The 26,375-nt window shown below is 41.1% G+C and overlaps 1 protein-coding gene across 1 annotated transcript in view; it reads left to right on the forward strand.

Moving 5' to 3' along the window:
• Positions 1 to 949: 949 nt before the first annotated feature.
• The window catches only part of LOC116333406 (hemicentin-1-like), a 41,129-nt gene continuing 15,703 nt past the window's right edge, over positions 950 to 26,375 (forward strand). Inside the window, exons 1-7 of the mRNA XM_039612976.1 lie at positions 950 to 1,279; positions 4,004 to 4,327; positions 4,482 to 4,802; positions 5,839 to 6,171; positions 6,278 to 6,505; positions 6,699 to 6,959; positions 7,236 to 7,496. Coding sequence (XP_039468910.1) covers positions 1,078 to 1,279; positions 4,004 to 4,327; positions 4,482 to 4,802; positions 5,839 to 6,171; positions 6,278 to 6,505; positions 6,699 to 6,959; positions 7,236 to 7,496 — 1,930 coding nt within the window. The 5' untranslated portion in view covers positions 950 to 1,077. The remainder of the gene's footprint in view (positions 1,280 to 4,003; positions 4,328 to 4,481; positions 4,803 to 5,838; positions 6,172 to 6,277; positions 6,506 to 6,698; positions 6,960 to 7,235; positions 7,497 to 26,375) is intronic.

Consider the following 26,375-nt stretch of genomic DNA (forward strand, 5'->3'; position numbering starts at 1 on the left):
AGACATAGATGAGTGTGTGTGTGCTTTTACTCAGATTTTGTTGCCCCTTTTTCAAGATGTAAAACAACAAATATGATCAACACAGTTGTTATTAGAAAACATGGTCATCACCGTGTATTTTATAATATTTGTTCTCCTGTGGTTAAATGGGTATAGAGAAACAAGTTGTCCTTTATTCTGCTTGTCAAAATCAAAATTAGTATATCAAAGAACTGTACAATTTCAATCATGCAGACATTTCTTCACTCATACTGTGAAGTAAATATAGATTACTATGTCATCAAGATTATTAATTAATCCAATTTATCAAATCTGCTTTTAGCTTATACACACACTGGAGTTGGTATTTTTATAGAGCCGTTAGCCTGCAGGTGGCACCACTTACATCAGCAAGGATAGTGTGCCCTTCTTCACCTGCTCCTGCTTTTCAAGGATGAAGGGTGTGACCTTGTGAAATGAGTGGGAGGACTCTTTGAATAGGATTAACAAACAAAAAGATCAAAAGAACAAAAAGGGAAGAAAAATTATTCACATGAGTCAGAAGGATGTGATTAATTAAAGCCAGCAAGATTTACTTTACTTTTACAACTGACATCAGTTCACACAGAAGATAAAAGCTCAAAGCAGAACATACTGTGATACATAACAGCAAATCATGTTTATTTAAAACTTGTCTGTGGTACATTAAGTGATAGCCAATGCATTCTTCTTCTTCTCTGCATTTACTCTCTATTTAATCTTAGTCTCCCCTTACTTGGTGTGTGTATCACTGTGTGTGTGAGTGAGTAGGTTTATCCTGGAGTTATGAGATCCTCTGAAGGGCGAGGCCATTTAAGGCCTGGTTCCCACTGGATTCCTGGCTGACTCATCAAACAATGGCTTACCTACATTACTTAAAAACCAGTTCATCTCTCCATTCCTCATCATAGTGTTAGAGCAGGATTGTAAACATGTTCCTTATTTTGCTCCTCAGACTTGATTTTGCTTCTTCTTAAACACTTGAGAGCTCTTTCAGAATTATTCACATATACCGAGGGTACAGTCGGGTGTATATTAACAGTTTCTGCTTTTAATTACATGCCTCAGAAAAAAGCCAATTTTTTTTTTTACAGCTCTTTGAAGACAGCTCCATTGTGGATTGTATTTAAAGGTGTTGCTGGGACTCGTTTACTTCAAATACACATTATCAATCAACAGTTATGTTTTATTGAGATGAGAGGAACAGCTATGAGTTTAATTGCTGCAACCTGTGGACTTCTTGTCCTTCTCAGTTTAACGGGTAGGTCTACTTTACAGTATTTATTCTAACATCAAACCAAAGTGATGCAGGAAAAATATTTGTACAACCACTATTTTACTGTTTTCTTTAAAAAAAAAAAAAAAGAAAAAAAGAAAGAAAATTTTGACATACAACCCCAAATCAGAAAAAGTTAGGACGATATGTTATGAAAATGAAACTGAAAACAGTATTCCAATTTTGGTTCATGCAACACATTGTAAAAAAAAAAAAAAAAAAAAAAAAAAAGTTGGAACAGTAAGGCATTTACCACCTTGAATTGTTGCCATTCCTTTTCACAACACTTTAACAGCATTTAGGGACTGAAGACACCAAGTGATGAAGTGTTTCAGGTGTAATTTTGTCCCATTCTTCCTGCAAACAAGTCTTAAGGTGGGCAACAGTACGGGATCTTTGTTGTCACATTTTGCACTTCAAAAGCGACACACATTCTCTATTGGAGACAGGGCGGGCCTGTGTGTAGAATGTAATATTGCATTGTCTTGTTTAAGTATGGGCTTCCCTGGAAAAGATGTCTTCTTGGAGGCAGCATGTTGTCCTCCAAAATCTCTGTGATGGTGCCATCAAAGAAATGCAAGTTACCTTTGCCAAGGGCACTGATACAGATTCCGTACTGTTGACAGAGCCAACTTGTTGCTGCTAACAGTCTGGATGATCCTTTTCTTCTTTGGTCCATTTCTCCCAAACAATACCTGAAATACTGATTCATCTGACCACAGCACACGTTTCCCATCCCAGATGCCCCGAGCCCAGAGAAGTCGACGACTCTTCTGGACACTGTTAACATAGAGCTTCCTTTGGCACAGTACAGTTTCAGCTGGCATTTGTGGATGTAACTACATGTTGTGGTATTTGACAAAGGTTTGCCAAAGTAGTGCTGAGCCCACGTGGTGATATCGCTCATAGATGAATGATGATTCTTGATGCAGTGCTGCCTGAGTGATCAGAGGTCACGGTGGTTCAGCTTTGGGTTTTGCCCTTGTCCTTTATGCACTGAAATTCTTCCAGATTCCTTGAATCTTTTAATTATGTTATGCAGGGTTGAAGGTGAAATATCCAAATGTCTTCATATCTTTCTTTGAGAAACATTGTTTTTACACATTTCAATTATTGTCTCACGTATTTGTCAGCAAACTGGCCCATCTTTGCTCCTAAAGGACTAGACCTTTCTTGGATGCTGCTTTTGAACCGAAGCATAAGTACAATAACCTGTTGACATCACCTGTTTCAAATCACATCATTATTTAACCAATTTAACTGATTACTAGCCCTAAATTGCTCCTGTCACAACCTTTTTTGGAATGTGTTGCAGGTCTGAATGACAGGAAAGGATGTGCATGTACAAATGAAATGAAGTTGACCAGACAAAACATGAAATATTTTGTGTTCATATTGTCTCCAATGAAATACAAGTAAATTTAAAAATCACTACTTTCTTATTTTATTTGGTTTTCCACACTGTCCCAACTTTTTCTGATTTGGGTTTTTATTATCTTTAAAATGTAGGGTGATAAACTGTATAGCATCAAAGCTCTAAATATGGCACCGAACATTCATGGAAAAGTGATTAACACAATCTCATTATCGACTTGTATAGATGCACAAATTCTCTTTCTCTCTCTCTGTATCCATATATACACACATACACACCACTTAGTTTGGAATACATTATTAGTTCAACTTCAGTATTTACTGTTAGAAAATACAGAGTATGTCCTCTGATGTAATTTTAATAAAAGCAACATCCTTTAGAAAAGGAGCTGAATCTTTTAACATTTTTAATTATAAAAATGTATTATTTATTTTATTATTTTTGTCCTTTCTCTCTCTCTTTTTTTCTTTCTGGTTATTATAGTTGTGATCTCTCTGTTTAATATTGGTATTCTTGCTTTTATTGTCAAGTCTTGAGGTTTCTGTTTTCATTCCTCCCCCTGTGTTCCCCGTCCTCTTTCTAGTTTCCTGTTTTAGTTATTTGTGAAATCAGTCTTTTCTCCATGTTTATTTACCTATTAGTTTCCTCAGTCATATCTCCCCCTGTCTCTCGCCCTCTCTTTGTGTTCTCACTCTCGCTCTCTCTCTGTTTTTAGTCAGACTCTTATTGTGTGTTTCTCATACTTCCTAATTTATTTTGACAGTCTCTTGTCCCATGTGCATTGTGTTCAATTTTGCTTCCAGTGTCTCGTCAGTTAGATTATGTTCAGCTGTGTTCCCCAGATGTGGCAGGGAGGTAGGTTAGGACCCAAATGTAAGACTCTGCCCTGATTCCCTCCTGTATATTGGCACTCCCACTCTGTCTGTTGTTATGATCTCCCTCTTGGTGTGTGTCTGATTTGTTTTGAGCCTGCAGTGTTTATATCCATGAGTATCTGCCAGTTAAGCTGGATTTAGTTATTTTTATTTTCCAGCAATGAAGCTGTTGTTAACTCCAGTCCAGCCTGAGAATCTTACATTTGGGTCCTAACCTACCTGCCAGACACACACAGCACTTCATGACATTTAAAGCTTCCTTTCTATGTAACCTGGCTCAATATTCCCATCAGAGGTGTATTTCTTAAATACACAGGACGTCTGACAGTTTCCCCCTAAATATTTTTATTATACGAGGTGTACTGATGAAAATTCACAACTAATAGATCGTATTTTGTCTTTCTTATGTTTTGCTTTGAGAACGAGCTGGCTATTCACAGTGAAAATCTTGTCCAACAGGTACAGCTGGGTCTGCCAGCATTTGGGTTGTACGTGAAGGAGAGGATTTTTCACTCTATAATCTCTTCACTGTGTCTGGAAACACAAAGTTCTTCTGCAAGGAAAAATGTGAGCGAGCAGAAAACATCCTCATTAAAACAGATGAAACCACAGCTCAGAGCAGCAGATTCAGTATTAAATACAAAGATGCAGCTTCAGGAAGAGGAAGCCTGACTTTTACCATCACAAATATGAGAAAGTCTGACTCGGGAATGTACCGGTTTGGTTTGGGTAAATCTTCAGCTCCAGATTCATACTCAGACTTTGAGGTCAGAGTTTCAAATGGTGAGTTTCTACTAAAAGTCACTGAAGTCAAAATTGGGAAACCATTCACCTACTCTCATACCTCCATAAACTCTCAGGCTAAATACAGACTTATTTAAACTCATTCACTTTAATTATTTATTATGTAATTCATGGATGTTCATCTATTTTACAGAAATTGCAAAAAACTCTGGAGTCTCCCGTGCACAGAGTGAGGGAGAAGAAATCCTATTTCCATGTGTCACTGCTGTCCATGCACAGAGGAAGTTCCTTTGTAAGAATCCATGTGAGAAAGAAGGAAATATTTTCATTGACACAACTAATGACAAAGTTCAGAATGGCAGGTACAGCATTGAATACACAAAAGGATCTGCATTTGAACTTCTAGCAACCATCAGACATCTGACCAAGTCTGACACGGGACAGTACAGGTGTGGTTACGGGGACCCTTTATCTCCTGATTCATATGGCACTGATGAGATTTTGGTTGTAGATGGTAAGTTTCTTTTTCAGAATAATAAAAATTCCTTGATATGTTCATCCTATAGCTAACAAACAAAATCTTGCAAATTAGGGATTAGATTAAAATTCATTGTAAAAGATGCCAGTCTTTCTACAATTCTCTCTGTTTTGTCCTTTTTTTGCCCGTCCTTTCCAGCACTGTAGCATTTAGAATTATTGTCTGAAGACCAAGAAAAATGCCCAACAGATTTATTTTCCCAAGTGGACCATCCTGGCTTTTGATATACTAGTAGATGGCCAGGTGGCCAGGAGGGGACAGAGGTGGAATGTTTTCCCTGCACCTCTGCAAGGCTCTGCATGTGCTGCATGGGTGGTGGTGTGATGGAGCGGGAGGAGGGAGACAATTGGGGATAGGGTGGAAAGGATTTGGGGAGGGGGGGTAGAATCTACCAAGGCCAGTGGGCCTGGGCCCATCCAGACCCGGGCCCCAGCAGCAGCACCACCAAGCCAGAGCATGGGGTGGCCCACCTGATCCCACCGCAGAGGAAAAACTACACCCATCCCAGCATTCACCCACCTCCCAGACTACATAAGACAATAGACTGTAAATTTTGAATAAAATTTTTAATTATAATTAAAAGAATCCCGTTATTCTCCCCTCTCATTTATTCACGGACATTTGGGACATTATTGGACACAATAGTCAGTCCATCATAAAAATTAGTCTTATTTTAATCAACAGGGGTGCAGCCTTTTTTATTGAAAAAACAATTTAAAAAAAAAAACCCCAATAACGTCATGACAGCTCAGTACTCTTCAGCTTTCTTCTCTAAACTTTATTTCAAAGACTTTGGAGGTGGTGGGTCTTCTTCAGTTTAAACCTTTTGCAAACATATATGAGATTCTTGACGGGTTCCAGTCTCACTTTAAAGCACAGTATTATGCTGTATTCTATCTTGTTCTCTATAAAACATGTCTAAATGTAATTTTAAAAATTGAATCCAGATCTATGAAAGTGAATATAAATAAGCCTGTTTACTGATTTTTCTCTAATGTGCTCTGTGTTATAGTGGTGACTTACACTTCTACTCAGGTCTGCGCCTTCAAAGGATCAACAGCAGAAATACACTCCACATTCAGATACCTATCGACTATAGATGACATAAATACAAGAATCCAGAAAATGTTCTGGTTTACTGCAGTCAAAGATAATGAGCCTGTGGACCTGAAAACAGAGGCAGAGTATTCAGGTCGAGTTCAGTATCAGTGTGAAAACAACGACTGCACTCTGAGAATCACAGACCTGAGAGAGAGCGACTCAGCTGAGTACAAGTTCATGCTCATAACAAACGATCCAGGAGGGAAATATACTGGATCACCTGGAGTCACTTTGACTGTTACAGGTAAAAAAATATTTCACTGGAATTCACTTTAAACATTTCCATGTGTATTTGTGCAAATGTTGAGATATTTCTGACATAATGTCATTGCTTTTTTTTTAACTCCCAGATCCACAGCTCCAGGTACATGTGAGGAGATCAAACTCTTATTCTAACTGGACAGAGCTGACATGTCACAACAACTGTCAGCTACCTGTTCAATCTTCCTACATCTGGTACAGGAATGGACACAAACTTTCATCAGAAAAACAATATTTACACCTGAACACATTTGATTCTGCAGATACTTTTTACTGTGCTGTGAAAGGATATGAGACATTCCCTTCTCCAACAGTGTGTGAGTTCACTACTTTTTGTTTCATTAAAGGAATTATATTTAATCTTTCTTTATTTACATCAATGTGTGTGTATGTTAGTTTAGGCAGAGTCCTTTCTTTTGGGAGGTTTGCAATGTTTTCTTTTTAGAATATTAATTTATAACATTTGGTTTTGTTATGACCATGTTATCATTCTTATGTTTCCTCCTCCAGATGCTCCAAAGCTTCCCTCTGTGTCAGTGAGTCCCTCTGGTGAAATAGTAGAGGGTAGCCCTGTGACTCTGACCTGTAGCAGTGATGCTAACCCAGCAGCTAGTTACACCTGGTACAAGGAGGATGTCATCAACCCTCTCAGTTACCAAAACCAACATTTTTTCAGCTCCATCCTGCCTTCTCAATCTGGAAAGTATTACTGTACAGCTGATAATGACCTGGGACAAAAGAGATCTGTAAGCAGAACTATTGATGTGAAATGTGAGTAAAAGACATTTATAAGCTGTAAATTCTTTGATCTCGATTAAACAGTTAACATCAACTTTAGAGATAAGATTTAGTTTTCATCATGAAGAGTGAAAATGGCTTTGCTGTACAATGATGTTTGTTTATTACAACATAAGGAGGTTTGACAAGGAAATAGGAAGGTTTCTGCATATTATTATTTTATAATTTTTGTAGAGTTATGAGAAGCCTGCAAAGACTTGAGTATATGTATAACCAACCACATTTTCATTCTCCTTATATCTCCTCCAGATGCTCCAAAGCTTCCCTCTGTGTCAGTGAGTCCCTCTGCTGAGATAGTGGAGGGCAGTTCAGTCACTCTGACCTGTAGCAGTGATGCTAACCCAGCAGCTAATTATATCTGGTACAAGGAGGATGTCATCAACCCTCTCAGTTACCAAAACCAACATGTTTTCAGCTCCATCCTGCCCTCTGACTCTGGAAAGTATTACTGTACAGCTGATAATAACCTGGGACAAAAGAGATCTGAAAGCAGAACTATTGATGTGAAATGTGAGTAAAAGACATTTATAAGCTGTAAATTCTTTGATCTCGATTAAACAGTTAACATCAACTTTAGAGATAAGATTTAATTCATCATCATGAATAGTGAAAATGGCTTTGCTGTACAATGATGTTTGTTTATTACAACATAAGGACGTTTGACAAGTAAATAAGGAAGGTTTCTGCATATTATTATTTTATAATTTTTGTACCTTTGTGAGAAGCCTGCAAAGACTTGAGTATATTTATAACCAACCATGTTGTCATTCTCCTTATTTCTCATCCAGATCCTCCAAAGCTTCCCTCTGTGTCAGTGAGTCGCTCTGCTGAGATAGTGGAGGGCAGTTCAGTGACTCTGACCTGTAGCAGTGATGCTAACCCAGCAGCTAATTACACCTGGTACAAGGAGGATGGAAATTTACCAAAAGCATTTGGACAGAACTTCACTGTTGCCAAGTTCACACCTGAACACAGTGGGAGTTATTACTGTGAAGCCCAGAACAAGCTGGGACATCATAACTCCACCTTACAGCTGAACATTGTGCCAGGTAATCATTTACACATACATACATACTGGATACACTCAGAAAGGAGTGCAGTCAAAAAGTCAGGCACAATCTACATTCATGCGCTATGGCTAATTATTGGATGGCACTATAATATACAGTGGCTTGCAAAAGTATTCGGCCCCCTTGAACTTTTCCACATTTTGTCACATTACAGCCACAAACATGAATCAATTTTATTGGAATTCCAGGTGAAAGACCAATACAAAGTGGTGTACACTTGAGAAGTGGAACGAAAATCATACATGATTCCAAACATTTTTTACAAATAACTGAAAAGTGGGGTGTGCGTAATTATTCAGCCCCCTGAGTCAATACTTTGTAGAACCACCTTTTGCTGCAATTACAGCTGCCAGTCTTTTAGGGTATGTCTCTACCAGCTTTGCACATCTACAGACTGAAATCCTTGCCCATTCTTCTTTGCAAAACAGCTCCAGCTCAGTCAGATTAGATGGACAGCGTTTGTGAACAGCAGTTTTCAGATCTTGCCACAGATTCTCGATTGGATTTAGATCTGGACTTTGACTGGGCCATTCTAACACATGGATATGTTTTGTTTTAAACCATTCCATTGTTGCCCTGGCTTTATGTTTAGGGTCGTTGTCCTGCTGGAAGGTGAACCTCCGCCCCAGTCTCAAGTCTTTTGCAGACTCCAAGATGTTTTCTTCCAAGATTGCCCTGTATTTGGCTCTATCCATCTTCCCATCAACTCTGTCCCTGTCATTCCCTGTCCCTGCTGAAGAGAAGCACCCCCAGAGCATGATGCTGCCACCACCATATGTGACAGTGGGGATGGTGTGTTCACAGTGATGTGCAGTGTTAGTTTTCCGCCACACATAGCGTTTTGCATTTTGGCCAAAAAGTTCCATTTTGGTCTCATCTGACCAGAGCACCTTCTTCCACATGTTTGCTGTGTCCCCCACATGGCTTGTGGCAAACTGCAAACGGGACTTCTTATGGTTTTCTGTTAACAATGGCTTTCTTCTTGCCACTCTTCCATAAAGGCCAACTTTGTGCAGTGCACGACTAATAGTTGTCCTATGGACAGATTCCCCCACCTGAGCTGTAGATCTCTGCAGCTCGTCCAGAGTCACCATGGGCCTCTTGGATGCATTTCTGATCAGCGCTCTCCTTGTTCAGCCTGTGAGTTTAGGTGGACGGCCTCGTCTTGGTAGGTTTACAGTTGTGCCATACTCCTTCCATTTCTGAATGATGGCTTGAACAGTGCTCCGTGGGACGTTCAAGGCTTGGGAAATCTTTTTGTAGCCTAAGCCTGCTTTAAATTTCTCAATAACTTTATCCCTGACCTGTCTGGTGTGTTCTTTGGACTTCATGGTGTTGTTGCTCCCAATATTCTCTTAGACAACCTCTGAGGCTGTCACAGAGCAGCTGTATTTGTACTGACATTAGATTACACACAGGTGCACTCTATTTAGTCATTAGCACTCATCAGGCAATGTCTATGGGCAACTGACTGCACTCAGACCAAAGGGGCTGAATACTTACTCAAACCCCACTTTGCAGTTATTTATTTGTAAAAAATGTTTGGAATCATGTATGATTTTCGTTCCACTTCTCACGTGTACACCACTTTGTATTGGTCTTTCACGTGGAATTCCAATAAAATTGATTCATGTTTGTGGCTGTAATGTGACAAAATGTGGAAAAGTTCAAGGGGGCCGAATACTTTTGCAAGCCACTGTATAATAACAAATCACTTTCAAACTACCTCAGCACAGATAGAACTGTATTACTAGCTAAACGTACACATGTACAAGTATTTATTTTGCCAAAACATTTCCCCTTTAGTGTTGTATGGATTCATAGTGCTGCTACAGATAATTAAACCGGAGCTGATTTTAAAAACTTTGCTCTTTTGAATCTACACTAATGCATCATCATCTTTAAAAGCATATATTTTGTATGGTGTCTGTCCTGTGAGGGCCATATATTTCAAATCAGTCATTGATGAGTTCAGAAATACAGACCTGCGACTTGATTTACAAAGATAATTTAAATATATTAAAAATAAAATACTGGCTGCACCTGTAACTGTTCAACTTGCCTGTTTGGTTAAACAGAATACGGCAGGAGTCCCACTGTCTGCTGTCAAGGTTTTCCATATTCATGTGCTAAAGAGTCCTAAGAATCAACATTGTAACTTATCTATCACGATGACAAGAAGCATGTTTATTACTAATGCTAGCCCTGTTTCCAGATTGTAACTGATCTCTGAATACTGAAAACAGAGCCAGTGACATTTTTAACCTCCTGTTAAAAACCAGGGATTTATCCATAATGCCCATGTGCACCCAGCCAGATAAAGCTGCAGGCCACTAAGCTTGAAGTGATTTTTAATTGAATGCAGATGAGGCTATTAAATTGAGATGTGCTACAGTTTTCAGTGGAATAAGGGGCACGCCCAGTTAACCCTGTTTCCAGAGACAATAGCCAACTGCTGCCACTGTACAGGATGAATGTTTATCGTGGGGTTTTTACTTTACAGTATAAAGTGCATTGAGACAACTGTTGTTACGATTGGGTGCTGTACAAATTAAAGTGAATTGAATTTAAATTAGGCTAAACTGGCAGAAGAGAAACTTTATGATAAAACACTGTTTGAGATGAACAGAGTGAGATCACTTTACTCTGGTGTGTTTAAATAGATTTCTATTTTTATTTTTCACTAGACAAGAACTTGGCTTCTCTAGCCTAAAACTCCAACACTGTTCAGGCCATACACAGGTCGAACATTATGGAATACTCAATAACTATTAGTGCTTTATTTTGATCTTGATCAGGAGCAAAGAAGACAAAAGCTGCTGGAGTAACTGCTGCTGTTCTCCTGTCTGTCACATTCCTCACTGTCTTCCTTTGGATTCGGTGAGCAGATCTGTCACATTAAACTTTTACTTTTCAGTCATTGTGTTGTTCTTTTGTTCATTATCATTTCACTCCTCAGAAAAAAGAGGAATTCCAAGGAATCATCCAAGCTTAAAGGCAGAGCAGATAACAAAGAACAGGTGACACCAGAAGTATAATTGCAGTAAAAAAAAATCATCATTCACCATTCTAATATAAAAGCTGAAACTTATTTTAACTGAGAAACACTTCTTGTTGCTTCTTTGTCAACCTGCTTGTAATGTAATTGCATTTTATCACATGCTAAATTTTTAGCTAAGATCATTTTTTCTATGCAGTGTCTCTCTGATCAGGAGGAGCGACAGGAACAGGATGATCTTCAGCATGCCAGCATCCACTTCTCTAACAACCAGGCAGATCCTCTCTACACCAACAGCAGTTCAGCCCCACAGACACATGGAGGAACAGAAAGTTACACTTAAAAACTGAAAACGATTTGAATGAACATAGAGTCCAGACAACCAATCAGTCTCCCTAGATTGTATGACATCATCTCAACGAGAATAAATGTAACAATCTTTAAGTTGTTGAACTTCATGCAGATCGTACATGATTTAATTACGCTCACCACCACTGTGTTACACCACTGTTAAATTAAATGAAAAAGTACAGCCCTGGAGTGAGCAGCTCCTCACATAATAAGATGAGCCTCGCTCGAAGAAGCATTCTTCTTCTGTTTTTAAGCTTTTTTCACCATCACAATACAATTTCAAAGGAATTTGGTTCCTGTAGATGGTGCCTCTCACAACAATATGTAAACGAGTAAACGACACAGTATCACACACACACACAGGTGTATAAACCAACAATATAATGTATACTCGGAATCAGCTAATTTCTCTCTGATCCAAAAGTCAGGGAGATGGAGAGGATCCATCCAGACTGCACCCTGCAGTCAACAAGATCTGGTCAACATAACCACAATTCCTATTATCAGAAAGAAGCTGCCTCATGGCAGGTTTGGTCTTTTCACTCAGTGAGCATCATAATTTAGCCAGCATGATGGCCACTGGAGCTATCCCACACAGACCAAGTTCATTCATGAGTGTGCTGACATGGACTGAATTAATTTGTTCTATCCTAATCCAATAGATCTCAACAACACCCCAGGTCAATCTAGATGTTTGCAGTTTTCCAATTCATGGATCTTTGTTTGTGTATTGAATGTTGAGTTCTCATTTTCACAAACCAAAATAATCTTTTGCTGCTCTTTTTCTTTCCTTATCACTTGTAGAAAAATACATGTATGTGATCAAACATGATTATCATAGTCTGTTTTCTGATGTTTGATATCCTGATGTATTATTATCATAATCACATTTATTTCATAAAATTGAGCTAAGAAATTTACTTTTTTAAAAACAATTAAATAACACCTGATTTTTCAATAACCTTAACACTTCATCACTCTGATGTCTCACAGTGATATAAACAGTTTCTCTTATAAAACATTATTCTGCTTCACATCAACTTCTATGTGACTTTAATTTTCCGTGGTACTTTTTTTGCATCAATAAAATTGTATAATATCAAGTTATGTCATGTTAATGCTGACTGGATATTTGACACAACAGATTCAAACAGGATACAATGTCTGGATTTATATACAGTGTGTTTGTTTTGAAAGAAAATCACAAAATGAACATTATATTCATTACAAAAAATATAAATTATGATGATTAACAGAAATATTCAGAACAAATTCTCTGTAAAAAAAACTCCTTTATGTATTGTCACAAATTGGGTCAAGGTAAGAGGCAAATAGAGAGTTCATAGGTACATATTTAACTGAACTCTTTGTGTCATGATAGTCCCATACAGTAGAAGACACATTAGTAAAATCCTTTAGCTACATTTATTTGTAAATTTACTGCTATATTTTGTGTTCTGTGCAAATGAAAGCTCAAACGATCCCTGTCAAAACCACCAAAACAAAGAATAAAAAAATGCCTTGAAACATAAGCAACATGCATTATTAAATTGACATAACTTCAGGTTACAAAAAGACACAGTCACTAATTAGTGAGATACACGCCTCTCACAATAATCAGTCACATGTTACAAATCTCACATGTTGGGATTTATCATAAAGACAACCCTAAATGCATTTGTACAGCTTGCTTTCTTAATAAAAAAAAAAAAAAAAAAACTCTTCCCAAATATAGACTACCACATGTTTGGATAAGAAAAAAAACAATTCCACCAAACATGGTGGAGGAATTATTATGGTATGGGCGTGTGGCTGCCAGTGCTGATGATGTGACTGTGGATATAAGCAGCAGACTGAATTCTGAGTACAGGTATACACTCTCTTCTCAGATTCAACCAAATGCTGCAAAACCAATTGGATGGTCCTTCAGAGTGCAAATAGATAATGAATCAAAGCATATTACAAAACCAACTGGAGAGTTTCTCGGTATTCATCAATGGCCAAGTCACCAGCTGATCTTAACACCTAAGAGCATCCTTTTCAGTTACAGAAGACAAAACTGAAGTCAGAGAGACCCACAAAGAAACAGCTACTAAAGGTAGCCTCAAGAAAGACCAGGCAAAGTGTCTCAAGAGAGGAAACTGTTAAAGTGTTCTCGATTTTTTTTCTTTTTCTTTTGTTTACTGCTCTCTAGTGATAAAATGTTAGCTTGCAGCTTCAGGTTTAATCTGTGCTGCTCTATTCTCTCTCCCTGAGTGAAAAAATCCTTTAAAGAATTTGGTCATTCAAAATAAAGAAAACTGTTTGTATATTGATAATACACCTTACGGTCTGATTTAATTCCACAGAAAGCACAGGCCTTGCCCAAAATCCCCCCTAACCGGGCTGGCCCACAGGTCACATGACCCCTACATAACTAGTAATCGTCCTTTTTTTTTCTTCCCCTGCCATATATAATGTGCAATACATACAAATCGTTTCAGTGTGTCCCCCAATTTCCTATTTTGAGAGCAATTATTTTCTAGATGTCTGATTGATTTATAAAATAAATAAAAAAAATCCAATCTCATGAATGTGAGCCACACCTAATATGCAAACAAGGATTAGTGAGTTCCTTTAAAATGGAAGGCAGGCAGGGTAGGGGAGAGTGAGGTGAGGAGACCAAAGACATTACTGCCAGGCAATCCGACATGTAATATGGCTCCCCAATACCATTCCAGCCTTCCACTAACTCCTATAGTGGATCCTGTTGTGTCATTTGTAAGTATAATTGTCTTTTGTGTTGGCAAGCGCTAAGCTAGTGCTATGTAGGTCTTATTAATGAGCAATAATAACAATTCAAAAGAGAAAAAACACAAGTCTTTTAAAATAAACTGCTAATTGACTTCCATTTTAGACATTCAGATAGAGAGAAGCAGAGTGTAGTTTGAGTTTTTTCTTTCACTTAGAGAAATCACAAGGGCTGGCGGCCTTACTGCAGAGAATGATAAAAGGCACAAAGTTACACGAGAAACAGATCATCAGAAAGAGCAAAACGAAACTAATCTACCACGCTAAGTGACTTGATAATCTGGAGTCTGAGTGACCGTGCTGATCCTTTTTTAAAGCAGTTGATTGCACTGATGATTAGCAGGTGACCTGAAGAGGAGAAGAGAAGGAAACTCCAGCTCCATCCCAATGGGTCAGAGGTAAACAGCTACCGTCCATGACCTTCCTACCTTCCTTCCTTCTTATGACAAGTGCATAAAATGACCTACATTCACATACTGGCCTCAATTATGCAGTTTCTATATTTCACTAGCTGGGACCACATCCTCGGTAACGATGGCCGATGAGGGATGAGGAAGTTGAACTGGTGCTGCAGTTTGGGGAAGGCCTCGAAGGGGACTGGAAACGGCTCCCAGGCCGGGCAGATCCCCCAAAGAAGGCATCCCCTACAGGAGTGAAGACTGAGCATTACGGAGGTCTTGGAGATTGTTGCGAATGTATAACTGGTAGGCTTGTGATGACCATCGGCCTAGGAACTTGATTAAGTGGTCGGGGATTCCTTTGCAGGAGGCAGAAGTTGCAGCGCCAATGCAAAAGGAATGGCCAGAGAAGAGATTGGGAGGAATCCCAGAAGACGAGAGCACTTGGCGAAAGTGTGAAAGAGAAACCACGACCTGGTTGGGGCGTGGCCAGATTCGGTGGTGAACAGTGGATCTGAAGGTAAGGCGTGCTGAAATTTTCTGAGGTGGAGGTAATGGATTAGCGATTCGAAGGGACTTAAAGGTGAGTTTATTTTGAAGTAGTAAATAGGTGTGGGGCTGCCTGATTGATTGGTTTTGCTTCATTTGAGGGAGAAAATGAGGCAGTGTTCGGAGACTGGGTGGATGTCGCTCAAGCACGGGTGAAGATCCAGAGGGATTTCGATTTCGAAGATGAGGAGGTGAATTCTGAAGAGCGTAAGAAGCCAAAGAAGGTGAGCAGGAACAAGGCTTCGAGTGTGCGTGCCAGGAAGTAGCCGCTATACTTCAGCCGGAGGGTAGAGATGCAGCGATGTAGTAGATCTGAAGTTAGGGATAAGCGGTGTAGGGTCGTGGCAGGTGACTGACGCTGGAGACCTTTGATGAGTAATGATATCTGGGACAACGTAATGGTTGGGCATGGCTAGGGATGGGTATTGATAAGATTTTCATGATTCCGATTCCATTTTCGATTCTGTTTAAAAAAGGAGAACACTAAGGTCGATTAGCTTAGAACTTTGTTTTATATCTTCTCTTTGAACAAGATAGAAATTTAGGAGTAACATGGCCTTACAAACCCAGCAGTGAGATCTTAAGAGATCCACAGCCTACGGCTCTTCAATGGGGTGTCACAGGGTCCCCAGGAAAAAAAATTGTAAATGTAAAATGATAAAATAAATATTCTTCTGTAGCAATAACAAAGTATAACATAAATTATTCTGTAGCAATTACACAAGAATATCCAGTAATGTCCCTGCCTACAATTAAACACATTCACTTACCGAAAATCGGGGGCATCTGCTGTGGCAAATGGGTGCAAGCCTTTGACCACAAACTTAGTCACTGCTCGGTGACATTCGTCTATCCTGGCCTGAAAGGAGACGCTACCGGTAGACTGCAGTGAGAACTGCCAGCCACACTCTGTCTCTCTCATTATGGTCACCTAAATGCAGCGCACAGTAATGGCAGGTTTTGTAATAAGGCAGATCGCACTAACATAATATGCACTATTAGTTGATTATTTACCTGCCGTATTAACGGGAGAGGACGTGCAAACGTTACCGCTGCTGCTGGGTTGAGATTCACGACTCCGGAGCGGAATTAAAAACATGACATTCATTTAAGGTTATCGTGTGTTTTGTGAGCGAATCAGAATCAGAATCAGAATCGTGTTTATTGGCCAAGTATATGTGCAGACAAATACAAGGAATTTGGTTCCGGTAGATGGTGGCTATCAAGCACAGCAATGTACACACACACACACACACACACACACACACACACACACACACACACACACACACACACACACGTCTATATATACATTACACATGCATACACATACATACACAAAGCTGTGTAAACCAACTATAAATAACTAAACTTATGTACATAAAATACAGAAATGAAATGAGGTGGAATGAATACTACAGAATGTACATAAGGTGCAGTTGCAGTCTGGCAGTGGGGAGCAGTGTGACAGGTCAACTGTTTAGGAGGGAGATGGCGAGGGGAAAGAAACTGTTCCTGTGTCGGGTGGTCTTGGTTTGCAGGCTTCTGTACCGTCTGCCAGAGGGCAGCAGGTCAAAAGTCTGTGTCCAGGGTGTGAGGGGTCTGTGATGATTTTCCTGCCCGTTTCCTGGTTCTTGAGAGGTACAGATCCTGGATGGAGGGCAGGGGCGCCGATGATCCTTTCTGCTGCCCGTACAGTCCGCTGCAGTCTGCTCCTGTCCTGTTTAGTGGCTGCACCATACCAGACTGTGATGGAGGAGCACAGGACAGACTCAATGACTGCAGTGTAGAACTGGGTCAGCAGCTCCTGTGGAAGACTGTACTTCCCCAGTTGTCTCAGGAAGTACATCCTCTGCTGGGTCTTTTTGAGGATGGAGTTGATGTTGGTCTCCCACTTCAGGTCCTGGGAGATGGTGGTACCCAGGAACTTGAAGATCTTCACAGTCGACACAGGGCTGTCTGACATGATGAGGGGGGGCAGAGTTGGGGGATGTCTCCTGAAGTCCACTGTCATCTCTACAGTTTTAAGAGTGTTCAGCTCCAGATTGTGCTGACTGCACCAGAGTACCAGCCGCTCAAATGCTTTTGCATATTCGTAGTGTTTCCTCCTTTAAATGAAATATCTACTTTGCAAGTATTGCAAGTTGCCCTGTTGTCATCCGTTCTCGTAAAGTATAACCAAACTTTTGAGCATTTGAGCCGCTTAGGCGTCCTGCCAGGTAAATGACGGGGCGACTGGAATCGATAAGGGAATCGTTTGCAAAAATGGCAAACAATTCCAAGGAATTGAAACAGTGGGTTTCGATACTCATCCCTAGGCATGGCGAACCTGTGAGCAGTTTGGCAAAGAAATTGATGCTGCTGAGGTATATCATGGGAAGTTTGATCCTCAGAAACCGGAAGGCGTGAGATATGAAGCTGGAAACTGTTGTGTTGTCGAATGACGGGAAGGGCAGGTTGAAGTTATTATGTTCCAAGCGGTCAAATAGGAGGACAATGTGCTTGCTGAGAGTCTATTTATAATCGCTTCTTGGGAGATACTGATGAGTTCTGCGATGCTAGGGTTTAGATCTCGAACGTCATGGCTGAAAATGGAGGAACTAGGGTCGGAGCTGCCTCTGCAGGGGGGCCAAGGCTCTGAATGTCTGGAGGGAGAGACGATACAGGGAGTCAGCAATGGAATTGAAATGGCCTGGAATGTGTTCTGCTCTGATTAGGAACTGGTGGGTGACTGATAGCCACGTGAGCTGCCGCATGAAGGGCATAACGGAAGGGGAATTGCTTCGGCCTTTGTTGATCATGTCACTACGGCGTGGCCCCACAGTAAGGCTGCGATGACTACCAGGTAGATTTCGTAAATGGCTGACGAAGGCATGAACCACTCGTGGATATATTGACCAGACCCCAAGCTGAAGAGAACCACCTTCCACTGTTGTAGCCCCCAAAGCCGGCAGAAGGGGCAGCATCTGTGTAGAGCTGAACGTCGTCGGGGTGGGACAAGCAGAAGTTGCCAGAGACGCATTTCAGCCCTGGAAGAGCTATTCAGTGTGATTGAGTCAAGAAGTGACGGTTTGGATGCAGCGAGTGAAAGCAAGTGAGAGATAAAGGAGCGGCCTTAAGGGATTATGCGTAGAGCAAAGTTTAAGCGTCCCAAAAGGGAGAGCAGCTGTTGTTTGGAGCAAGTGGGAGCGAGGAGAAAGTTTTGGAGGAGAAGTGTTACACGATTGAGCTTTTGGATGGGCAGGGAGGCCTGGAAATGTTTGGTGTCGAGAGTTATGCTGAGGAACTCCAGGGATGTTGAAGGCCCCTCTGTTTTCCTCTTCCAACAAAGGAACACCGAGTTCGGAGAAGACTGACCTCAGAGTGGATAACCCGTGAGCTGGTGGTGACGTGGGAGGGGAAATGACTAGTAAATCATCAAGAACGTGGACCAAAAATGGCAACTTATGGTTGTTGGAGAGGATCCAACATAGAGCTTCAGAGAGTGAGTCGAAGAGCTTGTGGCTGCTTTTGCAACCGAAGATCAGCCTGACTGCGAAATAATAGGCATCCCTCCACTTGACTCCGAACAAGCACCAGAAATCAGGGTGAATCGGCAAGGCACTTGTGATGTCGGCTTTAGAAAACCATGCGCCTCTGCCGGCGAGTTTAATGAGAGAAATGCCATGGCTCACTGTGGAGTATTTGAGAGAGTAGTCATCGCTGGGAATGAGGCTATTTATGCTTGGAATCTGACTGCCGTGAGGAGCGGAAAGATCTATGCTGATGCGCTTTTTGCCTTAATATTTTCTAGTGGCGATGCCCAGAGGGTTGATGCGAAAGAGGGGAAAAGGAGGTTCAGGGAAGGGTCCGATCATGAACCCCTCCCTAACTTCCTTGGCGAGTAGGCTGTCGACGGTTTCTGGGTCTTTGAGAGCTTACTGCAGGTTTTTACAAGCACAAGAAACTGATGGCTGGGCAACAATCCCTGGGCGGAAGCCTTCTGAAAAACCTTTTACTAAGAAGTTGACAAAGTCTGGGTTAGGGTGATTTTTTTAAGGCGTCTTTTAGTGCCGGAATATGGATGGGTGTGGAACCTGACAAAGCTAGTCATGGCATTGTGGGGTTGTGGGGACATGCGGGGCAGGAATGGCCGCCGCCACAAAAAGAGCAGCAGTGGAGATAGCGGCACTGAGACATGGAACCACCGGAGTTGTTGAAGTTATTGCAAATGGTGCGGCTTCCAAGGTGCATGATGGGCCTGCCCCGCTTGTCTGAACCTTGACGCAATGGCATGCTGGGCATGGAAATTGTAGATTTAGGAAGTTCTGGTACGGGAGCTGGGGTCAAACAGGTAAGAACGGATGAACGGCGCGAGGGCTGTGGATCGTTTTGGGCTGGGACAATGCAGGCGGAAGCAGGATGTGACGGGGCGCCGCATGACTTGCAGGAGAGAGAAGAATGGGCGGCGAAGACGCGGCAGTAGAGTTCCTGATCAAGACTGCCCCAGAAGGTGTCTTGGTTAAACTGCTGAAGGCGAGCAGCTGCCTGAGCAGCAAACTGGATGTGGTACTGATAGAAGCCGGTGCTGCTGAATCGTAATGTGAGATTGAGAATAATAGTCAGATAGGAGTCGAACTCTTGTCTTCGGGAGGGAAAGGCGGTGCAGAGAACGTCTCTGTATAACAAGAAAGCAAAAGCAAACTCAAGCGGAGTGAGCTCTATTGCCCGAGAAGGGGCCGCACCACGTATGATGATGGAACCGTCGTGGCCGTTGATCACCCTGGGAAGAGCAGGCTGCGTGAGAGGAGGGAGAATGAGCTCAGCCAAATCTACATATTTAACGGCGATACTCTTCACAAAACACCATATTGTGTCAAGTATATTAAAAATATACCCTAAAAAACATTAAAGATCTATGCAGTATATTAATCACTTATATTATTATTTTCCATAAAGATAACATTAAAGATTCACCTCTCATCATGATTGGTCAATCAGAGACATTATTCCAGTTTTTCCAACACATTCCAGACATATTCTTGTTTGATGAATTTCCAACAGTTTAGGTTCAAATATATAAGAAGAATATTCTTCCAGGTCCAGTTCACACATTTTTATCATCACTTGCATTTTGAGAAAAGAAATCTATAAATGTGAAGAAAACTTAGCAGTATCTGATTTGGTGAGACTCATTTCCTGCTGAGGCTCCACTTCTCAATGTGTGTTTCTATGAAGTCTCATACATTTAAAATATTTTGTGCTCTAAAAATCCAACCACAGTTTGTAAATATGTTGATGTTTCCTCCTCCAGATCATCCAAAGCTTCCCTCTGTGTCAGTGAGTCCCTCTGCTGAGATAGTGGAGGGCAGTTCAGTGACTCAGACTTCTTTCTGAGCGTGCTCACAAAGAAGAGCCGGCTCTTTTTGGCTCCCAAATGTTTCTTAATTTATTATCACCTGTAGCCTCATATTTTAGCCTTACTTGGCAAATACGAATTCTTTTTGTGTTGATGAACCCTTTTTGCATTTAGTGTTTTTATGAGAAGCCTAATTTTGTGTATTTGTTCTGTTACAAAAGCAGGCAATAACTTTTAGCAGCCAAACAGTCTGTCCTCAGTGCAGGTTGACCTTCAGAAAAATCAAATGCCTCAGCTTGGATGGGCTGATGCGGTTTCTCCTCTTAGTTAGTATCTGCTTCTTCTTTAAACTGCAGCCAGATGCTGCTTCAATTATGGGTGTCAGTCATATTTATGTGTTTTTGCAATGCACTCGCACTCTCCTCCTTACCGCTGTCTACCGTCTCACTCACTGACTGAGGGGTATTGATGTGCAGAGCGATCCTGAAATATTGATACTTCCAATACCAGCGTTTCATGTTGCAGGAATTCCCATATGAAAATATCAATATCTAATTTGATTACAATTGTTTTTATCATAAGGCAATTAGCGGGATAGTCGGCATCGCCTTCCGCCTCTCATTCATGTGAGTGCTATGGCTCCGCATGACTGTGAGCCAATGTTTTGTGTCTGGCACAAAACATTAGACCACAAAACACGCAATTTTGATTTTGTTCAAAGATCATAACTGCATTTACATTTAGCATAGAAATGATGCTGTATGTGATGTATGTGGGAAAACAGTTAAATACTGTTGCAACACAACAAACCCCGTTTAAAAAAAAGTAGGGAGCCGCTCTCACTCGATGGGAGTTGGCTCTTCTGATTCACTACAGAGCATCGGCTTTTAGAGCCATGCTTTTGTGCATGACAGATCTCTGTTCTCTTCATATCTGGGCCTCCTCTCCAGTGCTCAGCCAGCTTTCTTTTAAATAGGTCCTTTCACCAGCTGATAGGACCCTCAGGACACACCCACGCCTCAACAGGTGCCGGCTATTAGCCAATTTGTCCCATGCCCAGCCAGTCCACAGTGGATTAAAATAGTAAAAACATGCAATAGAAACATCAGAATAAAATCATGGAAATAAAACTAGACTCACAAATAAACACTAAAGTTAGAATAAAACAAATTATTATAGACAAATACAAATTTCCACTGTGTGACAAACACATGAAGACATTAAATGGATATCAAATATATCAAAGCTGAACTCATTTCCTGTCCATCTGCATAGAGCAAGAAACTGCTCTGGTTCTCACACCAAGAAATACAAAATTAGTGACACTTCTGTTTTCTGTTTATTTTCAGTTGGCTCATCTGCGTATTAGTGCTGTAAACAGGAAGGAAGCTGGTATTCTACAATAGTTGGATTTCTTTCTTCTTTCTCTTGCTCTTGACGAAGGCGGTCGCACTTTTCTCCTCTCCTCCTCCTCCTCAACTGGTCCCTAAATGCAATTGACACCCTTTTCTCAACGAGAAGTCTGGGCTCGGGTGAGCGTGAGTGCTGAAGATATCTACCTATTCGGAACCATGATAACAGGGTTCTTGCTGATCGGAGCTGGCTTGGCCCTGACTTATCGAAGAATTAAGGAAGCGGAACCAGCTGTTCAAACCCCCACAAGGCTGCCTGCTGGGGTTGAAACGATGGGACGAGGCGTGAGTTTCTCAAAATGGGCTCATTGAGTGCAGCACGGATAAGATCTTGGAGAAGCTTACGGCTGCCGTGAATACTCAGAACAAGACCTCTGAGTGCAAACTGGATTACATCTTGGAGAAGCTCACTGTGGTCATGAGTTCTCAGAATCGGATCTTTGAGCACAAGAATGACAACATCACGGAGCGTAAGTTTGATAACATCATGGAGAAGCTCATGGCTCTCCAACAGGAGATTGAGAGACCAGTGTTGGACTGTTAGAACAACTTTGAAATTCACAGGAGTTGTTTGCACTAAAGTAAAAACCACCATCACTTCATGCGGATACCCTTTGGGCGCCAGCTGCGGTCTCAAGGCTGGAGCTGAACAAAACACCCTGATAACGACTGTGTTTAGACTGTTCTTCCCATTCTATGCAAGGCCACCTGGGTTGGCTGGAAGACTGTTTACTTAGCCTGGCAGGGCGAAGGACACGGTCTCAGCTGAACTCTGGACATACACACACACACACACACACACACAGACATATATACACATGCAGATATACACTCATCCCCCCTCCCCCTCCAAACGCCTTCGACGCTCATTCCCTTCCGATGCTGACGGTGGATCATGGAGACCAGCGCATAGGCTGCAGGCCCGGATGTACTGTCTACACTGGCTGTCTCTCACCCTTTACCCACCCCTGTTGCTTGTCATGTGTTTCTTTGGTGTATTAAGAGTTTTTTTCATGTGCTATGTGCAGAGGTGTTTTTTTTCTGTTCTCAAACTGATCTCCCTGTTGGAGCTCAGTCTGGGGGGAGTTATTCTTTTCTCCTTATCTTTCCTCATGTGGTGCATTTTCCATTGTTATACCTCTCTGACCTGTCTTCCCCATGTGATGTTTTTGTGTAATGTATGTATGGTCGGAGGGTAAGATGGCGCCGCCATTGCGTGCAATAGGTCGGCAGCCTTAACATGAAATTTCCCCTTGTGGGACTAATAAAGGTATATCTTATCTTATCTTATCTTTCTTCTGCTTGGAGAGCACAGCAGAAAGGTATCTCAGTAAAACAGCTCCAATGATCATTTTGAATCAAAACTCTGGTTCAGTCCTGAATGTAGGCGACACCGGTAAAATCCTTCACTCCCTGAGGATGTCAGAGGACTTTTAGTCATGTTCAGGTCACTGAAAAGAGAAGATGGATCTCTGAGAGTCACTGACCAAAGAGAACCATGGAAAACTGATATCCACCACTGCAGTGTGGATTTTAAAAAAGGGAACCTTACAGAAAGGTTAGAGTCTTTAAATACTTGTCCACACTGACCATTTGTTGAAGCTGCTTCTTATGCTCCATTAAAGAAGATTATACCTTTAATTATTTCCTGTTTTCATGATTTTCAGAGTATTATTTTAAATAAGGTCAGAGAAATTTGTTTACTTTTTATAAAAATCCATGAATAAAATCATCTGGTTCCAACCATAAAATGTTTTTCTATTTTTTTTCTTTGAGTTTGTGATGTTTCAGTTTCCCCCTGTGGTGAGACTTTAGTGTTGCTGCTTCAGTACTGAGGACTCCACTGTCTGCATCCATCATTCCACCAATGCTCTTTGCACTGATCCATTTCAGTGCCACAGAAGAATCAGTTCATACAAGTAAAAATTATCTTTAATTTTTCATTGAACAAGTGAAGATAATCAGAGTGGATTAATGGTAGTTTTTAACTTCTGTGTTTACTTGCATTTGTCTTACTGTGAACAGGAAGGAAGGTGGTGGCATTTAAACACTTCCTTTATCTGCCTGCAGACCACAGCAAAAGAAATCTTTAGACAACGTCCTTCACATTTGTAAGTAGAGCTGTTCTTTGATGGGTCTGATTCCTGGATATATTATTTACCTGCTGACGTGTTTTATTGTCTCTGAAGTCACACAGACAGATGAGAGGAGCAGCTATGAGATTAAATACAGCAGTGAGAGGATTTGTTGTCGTCGTTCTCTCTGTGTCAGGTACTGTGTGTCGACATTTACATTCACTGTTGTAAAAGACAAATGTAGGAAAGTTGAATTAAGTCTTTGAAATCAGGCTTAAAATCAGAGTTGAGAGCAAAAAATAATTATAGAAATGTTGGTTTTGTGAAAAAGCAACAATTTCCTGGACACTGAATCCAAATTCTGGGTTAAGGATTTTTCAATTTTTATTTATTCATTTTTTATTGTGACCAAACGTTTGTATAGACTCAACATTACTTTTACAAAGGTTGAAATGGAAACAACATGTATTTGTGGCAACTACATATAATATATGACATCTGTGAACATGGAAAACAACTTTATCCCAAAAGGCTGATTCTGTTCTGGATGTAACGTTTTCAGTGGGAGAAACATGTTGTCACTCATCCAGGTGACTTCTTCAGTCTCAGCTGACTGCAGGTCTCCCCAACCTTATAAACAGTACATCTGCACAATGACTGAAACCAGCCCACTGAATGAACTATAATGGGCTGTGAGGTCAGTTCCTTGATCAATAATATGCAAATTGTCATGGCCATTGATCAAGAACCACGGATCAATGGCCATGAGTACTCTTCACAATGAGTTGGGGAATGGCTGCAATCACAACATTGTAAGATGGTGAAAGATGTTCCCTTAGGCTCCCTCCTGGCCTTCTTGCTCAAACCAGCGTTCCTCCCTGTCCAGGATGTGTACATCATTGAAAGAGTGTCCACTGGCCTTTGGGTGAAAACAGTCCAGGCTGAGTTAGCTCTTCTATGTTGTGCCATCTGCTTCGCCAGAGGTTGTTTGGTTTCCCCAATGTATAAATCATGGCAATCCTCCTGGCACTTAAGAGTGTACACTACATTACTCTGTTTGTGTCAGGGGACCCGATCCTTGGATCACTTGTTGGCACAGCCTGTTTTAGGGTTTAAAAGCCACGGAGATGCAGTGTTTAGAAAAAAAATGCGTCTCAAATGTTCCTCTTTTCCACTTCTTCCATGTACATGTTGGCTGAAACTGGGGAACCCATGGTGCATCATGTTTCTGCCTGTAGTACTGACACTTGTATGTGAAATACGTGGAATTAAGACACAGTTCCAAAAGCAAACACACTTGGTCTGTGCTGAGAGTGGTCCTGTTGCTGAGGCTGGGGTCATCCTGTAATCTCTTACAAACTACCTCCACTGCTTCAGTGACTGGAACACAAGTGAAGAGAGATGTAACATCGTATGAGACCATTGCTTCATCCTCCATAATGACATCTCTCACCTTCCCAACAAATTCCAAGGTGTTCTGGATGTGGTGTTCAGAGCTGTCTACCAACAGGTTAAAGATCAAAGCCAGAAACTTAGAGATGTTATAGGTGACAGAGTTGATCATACAGACAATTGGTCTTAAAGGTGCACCCTGTTTATGTATCTTTGGTAAACCATGTGGACTCCCCTGAGTATAGCCTGTGGTATGAGTTCTGGTCAGTAGCCTTGTTGTGTTCTAACTAGTTCAAACAATCTATCACCCTCTTCCTGTGACCATTTCTTGGGTCTTGTTTCAGGTGGATCATAGGTATTTTTGTCACTGAGCAAAATTTTCTCATGATAGTCTTTTTGGTTTAGCAAAACAGTGCACCTACCCTTGTCTGCCGGAAGGATTGTAACGTTGTTGCCCTTATGAAAGGATGTTTTTCTCTGCTTGGGTGAGTTTTCTGTGAAACAAAATTTTCGCCCCCTTGTCCCCCTACTCAGTGAGGCATCCTTCTCTTGTCTGGCGGCTGAGGACACTCACTTTATTTTGCTGTGGTTTCTGACGCACAGCAACTACAGTAAGTCAATCTTCCTTTGTTGCCTGGTCTTAGACTTTTCATGCTGTGCTGGATGAGCCTTCTCCAGCACCTTTTTAAGAGTATTCTCATCTAGAAGCATCGTAAGTCTCTGTTGAATTTGCAACTCTTTAGATTTTAGCACGTTGATGGTAAAAATTTGTTTGTCTCACTCTTTCATTGAGCAGCTGGTTCTGTGCCTGCTGGAGGATTTCTGTTGCTGTGAATGGTACTCATGGCAATTGATCAATGGTCTTTAATCAGTGGATGTTGATCAGTGGTCATGATAATTTGCATGTTAATGAGCTATAAACTGACCCACAGCCCTTTGTTCTTGCAGTGGGCTGGTTTCAGTCATTGTGGCGATTGTGGCTCAAGAGTTGGGAGTTCGCCTTGTAATCGGAAGGT

This window comes from Oreochromis aureus, linkage group 6 (assembly GCF_013358895.1).
Source record: "Oreochromis aureus strain Israel breed Guangdong linkage group 6, ZZ_aureus, whole genome shotgun sequence".
Taxonomy (NCBI): Eukaryota; Metazoa; Chordata; class Actinopteri; order Cichliformes; family Cichlidae; genus Oreochromis; species Oreochromis aureus.